The 8,340-nt window shown below is 39.2% G+C and overlaps 2 protein-coding genes across 2 annotated transcripts; both read right to left on the bottom strand.

Annotated features, from left to right (window-relative positions):
* Positions 1–771: 771 nt before the first annotated feature.
* LOC122835801 lies at positions 772–3,010 on the bottom strand. The gene is made up of 2 exons (XM_044125147.1): positions 1,016–3,010; positions 772–931 (listed from the first exon to the last, which is right to left on the bottom strand). The coding sequence occupies exon 1, from the start codon at positions 2,300–2,302 to the stop codon at positions 1,331–1,333; it is 972 nt and encodes a 323-aa protein (XP_043981082.1). The 5' UTR covers positions 2,303–3,010; the 3' UTR covers positions 772–931; positions 1,016–1,330.
* Positions 3,011–3,949: 939 nt separating this feature from the next.
* Positions 3,950–8,201, bottom strand: LOC122835577. Its single transcript, XM_044124737.1, has 2 exons — positions 7,972–8,201; positions 3,950–7,887 (listed from the first exon to the last, which is right to left on the bottom strand). Exon 2 carries the CDS (start codon positions 7,439–7,441, stop codon positions 3,950–3,952), a length of 3,492 nt encoding a protein of 1,163 aa, XP_043980672.1. The 5' UTR covers positions 7,442–7,887; positions 7,972–8,201.
* Positions 8,202–8,340: the final 139 nt, after the last annotated feature.

Raw genomic sequence — 8,340 nt, 5'->3', positions numbered from 1 at the left:
ATAAAGGTGTGATATTACTGTGTTTTCCATCTTTTTCCTTTTTTTAAACAAAAAAAAAGTAAATTAATGAGCCATCCCAACAATAACACCTTGTTGTTCCTGTTTGTATTTGACATGTATGCTCCACAGAAAAGAAATTACAAAGCAGTCGTTTTGCATCAGCTGTTGGTTTTCATAGTTTTCCTTGAACATTCATACATTTTATGTCACAAGGTTCTTCAGTAGGGACAGGGAAGCTGGTCAGAGTACATAGGAAGATGGATGTGGCTAAATGCAGACTAATACTGAAAGAAAACATGCTATAGTGCAAAATACTTGAGATTGGGGCAAAGCTGCCATTCCAGCAGGACAACACCCTTAATGGAACATTCAGGCAGAGCTGTGGCCCAGTCAAAGTCCAGACCTAGGTCTAATTAAAAATCTCTGCCAAGACTTGGTCATTTTTGTTTACAGATTATCTCCTTCTACTTGGACTGAACCTCAAATGTTTTAAAAATATGAAAGAGCAAACATTTTTCATCACAATATGCAAATTTAGTAGAGACAATAGACTTCAGTGTTGACTTTTCACGTTTTAGATATAAAAATTTAATCATGCATAATTTTTCTTTTGCTTTACAATTATGTGGTACCTTAGTTGGCAAACGACACATAATCACAACAAAATACTTTGATTTAAATGGTTGCCCATGGCAACGTGTACAAGTTTAAGGGAGTGTATTACATTTGCAAGTATAAGATCTATTAAAATGTAAATTATCTGGATATGTTTTGTTTCACTTTGACAAGTGTCACTTCCACCTCTTCTTGTTTTTAACGGCGACAAAGAGTTCGTTAAACTGCTGGTGTATAGTCAGCTTTAATGTCGATTTTTTGAACTTGTTCTTCTTACAATTTCTCTTAGTCTCACTGACATACCACCACCGTCGAACTAAAATACAAAATAAATGTAAATGAGACGGTGTCAATAACGATAATAACGACATAAAAATTACATAAATACATAAAAACATACCTCGCTGGCTGACCCTTTCCTTCGAGGTAGAAATGAAATAATTCAATAAATTCTTAACTTAAATGACCCTTACAGCCACTTGTGAAAGTTACGCTTTCAGACAGCGTCTTGCTTTTCTTTGGTTTCCTAGCAACATGCTGGATTCCACTAATTTAACCTTTCAAAATAAAAGTTGTAATAACAAAAAATATAAATAATACAAATAAAACATGTTAATCAAAATAATGGCAGTAAAACTCCCACCAAATCACTAACCTATGGTGATTTACTTAAAACATATAATATTACAATTGGAATATATTTACATTTTAACATTTACTCTGCTTCCAGTAACAACACAGTTTTATGAACTGGTCTATCAAGATACACTGGCTTGACAGTCCTTTTTCCATCCTTGTCCAAGGTCGAGTCACTTAGCAACAGCTTCACCTTCCTGATCCTTCCATCTGCACTTGGATATACCTCTGTTACTCTTGCCAGTTTCCACTTGTTCCTTGGAGAACTGTCCTCTTGAAGAATAACAATGTCATTCAGCTTTGCATTCCTTTTGTTTCTTTGCCAGATTTGTCTCTGTTGAAGATTAAGAAGATATTCTTTCTTCCACCTTGTCCAGAATTCATTGGCTAAAAACTGAACTTGGCGCCATCTCTTTCTCAGGTACAAGTCGTGACTCACAAATTCACCAGGAGGAGGTAGAATAACACTGGACTTCATCATGAGGATATGATTTGGTGTAAGAGGCTCTGAACTTGGATCACTTAGGTTTTCTACTGTTAACGGCCTGCTATTTACAATAGCCATCACCTCATACAGAAATGTTCTGAGGGAAGAACTATCAAGTCTCTTAGAAGTTTTATCCAGAATAGCAGTTAAAACGCTTCTAATGGTTCTAATCTGCCTCTCCCAAACACCTCCCATGTGGCTTGAGGATGGGGTGTTCAGAACAAACTCACATCCATATTGTTTCAACTGTTCTTTGTCACAGTCCTTCAGTGCATTCAGAAACTCTCCCTTAGCTCCAACAAAATTAGTCCCTTGGTCACACCTGAGTTGTCTTACATATCCACGAATAGAAATAAAACAACGCAATGCATTAATAAAAGCATCAGTAGTAAGGTCATCTAACATTTCAACATGTATTGCCCTGGAACACATACATGTAAACAAAAGACCATACTTTTTAAGTTCCTTTCTGCCTTCTTTTACATAAAAAGGTCCAAAACAGTCAACACCACAGTAAGAGAATGGGGGTGTTGTTTCCATTCTGTCCTCTGGTAGATCTGACATCTGTTGATCTTGGGTATGCCTCCTGTACTTTCTGCAGGTTGTGCACTTGTAGATGTGTGAAGCAACTGCACTGCTGCATCCTGTGATCCACAGTCCATTGGAACGCAGCTCGTTGACAGTAATTCCTCTTCCTTGATGCTGCACTTTTTCATGGAAGTGTTTAATCAGTAAAGTTGACACATGACTTGATTTGGGGATAATGGCAGGATGTTTGATGTATGGGTGCAGGCTTGCTCTTGTTAAACGTCCTCCCACCCTGAGTACTCCTTGCTCATCAACAAATGGGTTTAAGCTATACAGCCTATGTGTTTTATCCTTGAGTTGGATATCCTTTCCTTGTGTTAAGTCCTTGATTTCTTTGCTGAAGGTGTTTTCTTGTGCAAGTTTTATTATGAACAGTTCTGCTTTTCGTCTGTCCTCTATACTTGTTTTTCCACCTTTGCTTTGTGTGTCTCCTTTAAAATCTCTCACAAATTTTCTTAGACGAGCAATAGCTTTAACAGCTCTTCTCCAGTCTGAAAATTTATTGAGACGATCAAGTATTGTTCTCCTTTCTTGTACTTCCGTTTTGAGCACATGTACTGTTTTTAGCTCTGGGTCATTAGAAATAACTTCAATAGCCTTGTCAGTTTCAATGGGTAGCTCACTTTGCCACAAAAACTCTGGTCCTTTAAACCAGTTAGATTTGAGTAGCTGTTGAACACTTAGTCCTCTTAGCGTGGTCTGCAGGATTATTCTCAGATGGTACATGATGCCACTGTTGTGGGTCTGTGAGTGACTTTATCCTTTGAATCCTATTTGCCACAAACACATGAAATCTTTTGGCATCATTATTCACATATCCCAACACCACTTTGGAATCTGTCCAGAAATGTTCTTGAAGATTGCTGATCTCCAGTTCACTTTTTAGCATTACACTTGTTCTTGCTGCAACTACTGCAGCTGTTAACTCAAGTCTAGGGACAGTAGTGACTTTGGTTGGGGTAACACGTGCCTTCCCCATGACTAGTGCACAATGAACATCCCCTTTGGATGTGACTGTTCTTAAATAGCTACATTGTCCATAGCCTGTCATACTAGCGTCTGAAAAATGATGTAAATCACACTGAGTGATGTCTGTGTTTTCAGGTAGCATGCATCTTTGGATTCTCACCTTTGACAAGTTTTGAAGATCTAGGAGCCAAGATTCCCAATCTCTGTAGAGCTGATCAGAAAGAGGCTCGTCCCATCCGACTTTCTCTTGACATAACTGTTGCAGGATTTGTTTTCCTTTTAGGATGAAGGGTGCCACAAATCCCAGTGGATCATACACTGATGCTACTGTGCACAAGATCCCTCTTCTTGTCATTGGGTGCTCTTTGACTGTTATCCTGAATTGAAACTCATCGGAGGAAATGCACCACTGAACACCAAGTGCTCTTTCCATCAGTGGCTCTCCAAGTGCTAGATCCAAATCTTTAATACTGTCAGCACACTCTTCTCTGGGCAGCGACTTTAACACATTCTCACTGTTTGATACAAACTTGTGTAATCTTAGTTTACCTGTGTTACACAGCTCTCTTGCTTCTTTGACTAGTTTTATTGCTTCTGCTTCAGATGCAACACTTACAAGTCCATCATCTACATAAAAGTTTCTTTGAATGAACTTCACTGTGTTTTGAGAGAATCTTCCTCTCCTTGTGTAGCTAGATGCTTTAAACCAAAATTGGCACAACCAGGTGAAGAGGCTGCACCAAACAGGTGAACCTTCATGCGAAAGACTGAGAGGGGAACACTTAGATCACCATGCTCCCACCATAGGAAGCGTAAATAATCCTGGTCTCGGGGTGTTACATGAAACTGGTGAAACATACGTTCCACGTCGCACATTACAGCCACTGAGCCTTTCCTGAACCTACAGAGTACTCCCACCAAAGTGTTTGTGAGGTCAGGCCCTGTAAGCAGGTGTTCATTTAGTGAAGTAGCTTGATATTGTGCAGAGCAGTCAAAAACTACACGGATCTTACCAGGCTTTTGAGGATGGTATACCCCATGGTGGGGAATATACCAGGCAGGGGAATTACAGAGTTCCTTCTCTGGTACTTTCTCTGCATCATTGTGTGCAATAATGTCCTCCATGAACTTTGTATAATCAGAGTAGTACTTTTGATCCCTTATGAATCTGCGTTTGAGACTGTTTAAGCGTTGCATTGCGCTTGACATGTTGTTGGGAAGATTTGGTCTGTCATTTTTGAAAGGCAGGGGCATTTCATAGTGTCCATCCTGCTTTTGTTTGATTCCTTCTTGCAGCTTTCTTATGAAGCAGACATCTTCTTGTGAAATGCTTGTTTCTTCCACTGCTCTCTCTGTAAAATCTGATTCAAGTGCTTTGATTACATCTGGACCAGTTACTTCTTTTATTTGTGTCTTGCAGATGTAATGAACTTTATTCTTTAGCTTTGTGGTTGACTCAGTCTCTGGTATTACTTGCTTTACAGTGATGCGATGACTTACTCCAATTACATCACTACCTGCATCACATGAATCACAGTAACTTATGATGCTCCAGCCCAAATCTGTTTTTTGGGCATAAGGCTGGTTTTCTTCACCACATATAACTTCTCTGGGCATTAAGGCTTGTGTGCAGTTGTATCCCAACAGAAGTCCTATATCACAGTCTAATGGTGGAGCAATATGTTCAATGAGATGCTCCAAATGTGGCCATGACCTTGCTGTATCTGGAGTAGGAATATGGCTACGATTGGCAGGTATGAAATCACGTGTGTAAGCAACTGGCACAGTGAGTTTCTTTTTGGAAAACAATCCTCTTATTTGCAGAGCTTCAAGTTTTGTACATGGTACAGTTGTTTTCTTGGATGACATCGTCGATAATTTGAGTTTAACTTGGGTTTTAGCTGTGTCCAGATTGTTTGCTACTTCATTGAGAATAAAGGACGAATCACTCTGTGTGTCCAGCAGAGCATAGGTAAGTATTTCTTTGCTTGGCTCATTTTGCGTGGATACATACACAGGTACTATTGCAGATGTCTGTGTGTTTCTACTTTCATGAGTCACTCTGTTAGATGTACTTTCGTTAACTGTGTCTTGTGACTGTGTTACCTGTTGCTGGGTTTCCTTCCATTCAGCTACTTCTTGTTCTTTAGGTTGCTCTTTCTTTATCTCGTGCCTTTGTCTTTCTTCATGCAGACATGTGGGATGTTGTTTTGAGCATGTGTTGCATGTCATCCGGTTGCTGCAGTTCTTGGAGAAATGACCACTATTTAAGCAGCCGAAACATAGTTTTTCACCTTGAATGAACTTGACTCTCTCAGTAACTGGTTTCTCAGTGAACTTACGACATTTGTGTAAGCTGTGTCCTGCTCTCTTACAAAACACACAAGAAATTGTGCTTCTTTCTGCAGAGTTAGTTGTGAAGATTTTTGCAATATCTTGCTTCTTATGAATGGGTGTAAGTTGAGGTTTTGTCTTTGGTTTGTCAAAGTCACTTTGTCTTATAGCTTGATATGATGTAATGGGATTACATGCAATACTTGCCTCCATTGACAGGAATGTTACAAAGTAACTGAAACGTGGGAAATGTCTGTGCTCTAGCTGGTACTCTGTAGCCTTTCGGTTCCATCTGTTGCTCAACCAGTCTGGCAGTTTAGCAGCAAGTCTTTGATTCTCTATTCCATCATTAAGGATGTTCAGATTCTCATTGGTAATCATTGCAGATTGACAGCTTTGTAAGAAATCCACAAACTTTCTTAACTCTGCACCGTCTTTACCTTGGAGCTTTGGCCATGTGTGCAACTTGTCTCTAAAGGCCTTAGCAATGACAAAAGGCTCTCCATAACGTTCATTGAGAATATTCCATGCTGCCATATAGGAATCTTCAGAGCCAATCAGAAAATAGCCATCTAAGGCTTCTTTAACACACCCACCTACATACTTCTGTAAGAAAAATATCTTTTCTGCAATGGGTATGTTCTTTCTCTCTATTAGAGTCTGAAAAGATGCCTTCCAATGTTTAAACTTAAGTGGATCCCCACTAAATACTGAGGGCTCTGGAATTGGTAGCCTATTAGCTGACATAGCTTCTGCCAAAACCCTTACAAGCTCACCTGTGCTCTCGTGAACGACATTTAACTGTTGTGGTGGTTGTGTGGGTTGATTAGCAGTGTTCTTGAACTTAGTTGCCTGTATGTTTGCAGGATTTGGAGTGATGCTTTCTTGCTTTACTGAAAAGTAATCTTCTTCATAAACTTGTAATTTTGCCTTTGCTGCATTGAGTCCTTTCAGATTTTCCAGTCTTTCAATTTCCCTTTTTAAGTCCTCAACTGACCTTTTCCTTGCAGCACTTTCCTCTTGTTGTCTCTTTATCACAGCCGCCTTTTCCTTTTCTCTTTTTAACTTGCGTTCTGTTTCCTCTCTTTCCTCTTGATGGCGTTGTGACATCGCAGCAGCTTCCTGTTCTGCTGTTATGCGTTTGTCTTCTTCTTCTATGGTTTGCATTTTTTCTCTAAATTTCTCTTGTTCAGCCATTATCTTAAGCACAGCCTTTGTTGCTTCATACTCTGCTGCAGCTTCTTGTCTTTTGGCAGAAGAGCCATTAGAGTTAACTGTACTGGCTTTAAAATGACTATGAACTGAGACACTAGTTGAGCTTGAAGATGTAAATATAGAACTGGCATCAGGCCAAACAATTTCCTCCTTATTTGTTCCCTCAACATGGCATTGGATGTTTTGCAAAACTACCTTAGTCACTGATATACATTTGTCTAACTTGGAACGCATATCATGAGGTGGTCCATCTATTGCTCTGTATTGATCATAAATGTCATTAAGAGCGGCTAGTTCTCTTTGCACAATGTCCATGTGTCCTTCAAGAATGTCAACTGGATCTCCTTTAATAACAGATTTTTTAGCAACTTTAATTAATGCTTTCCATCTGTCATAAGTACTTTCAAAGTGACGTTGCAGCCCCTTTAGTTTTTCTTTATGGAATTCTCTTCCTTTTCCTGTTAGCATGCGAGGTCTTTCACTTCTACGCAGCTCTTCTTGCCCAGGTTGCACTAAAAATGTTTCATCTACTTGATCTGCTTCGGCAGCTTGTTCTGCACCGGCAACTTCTATTCCTGTGTCATTTGTTTCTGACATTTTGTTTCACTTGAGACGTTACAGAATTCTTAACTGGTGAAATCTCCTTTTAACTTGACGTAAATCAACTCTGAGCTTTGTTACATTACTTCCCTTCTCGTTACCTTGTTGCGCTGTTGTTGTCAGGCTTCACACAGTTCCTTGTTGTTACTCCTTCCTTGTGTCACTTTCCAAACATGAACTTAAATGTCTGGTTTCTGGACGTCTTTATGAAGAAGCAACCGTTGAACGTGTGTCCGTTAACATTTGCAACCGTCGGATCTTCGGTGAAACGATGCGAGAATCATGTAGCTCCGAGTTCGACTGTCACTTCCACCTCTTCTTGTTTTTAACGGCGACAAAGAGTTCGTTAAACTGCTGGTGTATAGTCAGCTTTAATGTCGATTTTTTGAACTTGTTCTTCTTACAATTTCTCTTAGTCTCACTGACATACCACCACCGTCGAACTAAAATACAAAATAAATGTAAATGAGACGGTGTCAATAACGATAATAACGACATAAAAATTACATAAATACATAAAAACATACCTCGCTGGCTGACCCTTTCCTTCGAGGTAGAAATGAAATAATTCAATAAATTCTTAACTTAAATGACCCTTACAGCCACTTGTGAAAGTTACGCTTTCAGACAGCGTCTTGCTTTTCTTTGGTTTCCTAGCAACATGCTGGATTCCACTAATTTAACCTTTCAAAATAAAAGTTGTAATAACAAAAAATATAAATAATACAAATAAAACATGTTAATCAAAATAATGGCAGTAAAAACAAGTATCTTTTCTGATCTTACCACTCTCGTTTTATTTCCTGTACATCATTCGAACCAACTGACCAGCCTGCTGACAAATAGGCTGCACAGTGTGACGACAGCTCTGACAGGAAGAGAAAACACTTTCTATA

The sequence above is a fragment of the Gambusia affinis genome, linkage group LG08, assembly GCF_019740435.1.
Source record: "Gambusia affinis linkage group LG08, SWU_Gaff_1.0, whole genome shotgun sequence".
NCBI classification, from domain to species: domain Eukaryota; kingdom Metazoa; phylum Chordata; class Actinopteri; order Cyprinodontiformes; family Poeciliidae; genus Gambusia; species Gambusia affinis.
Note: the sequence above shows the minus strand (reverse complement) of the source record. Positions and strands in the feature narration are given on the sequence as shown.

Bases quoted from the DNA above. Each gene is read 5' to 3' on its own strand.
- LOC122835801 (XM_044125147.1), bottom strand. From the start codon at position 2,302: ATGTCAGATCTACCAGAGGACAGAATGGAAACAACACCCCCATTCTCT.
- LOC122835577 (XM_044124737.1), bottom strand. From the start codon at position 7,441: ATGTCAGAAACAAATGACACAGGAATAGAAGTTGCCGGTGCAGAACAA.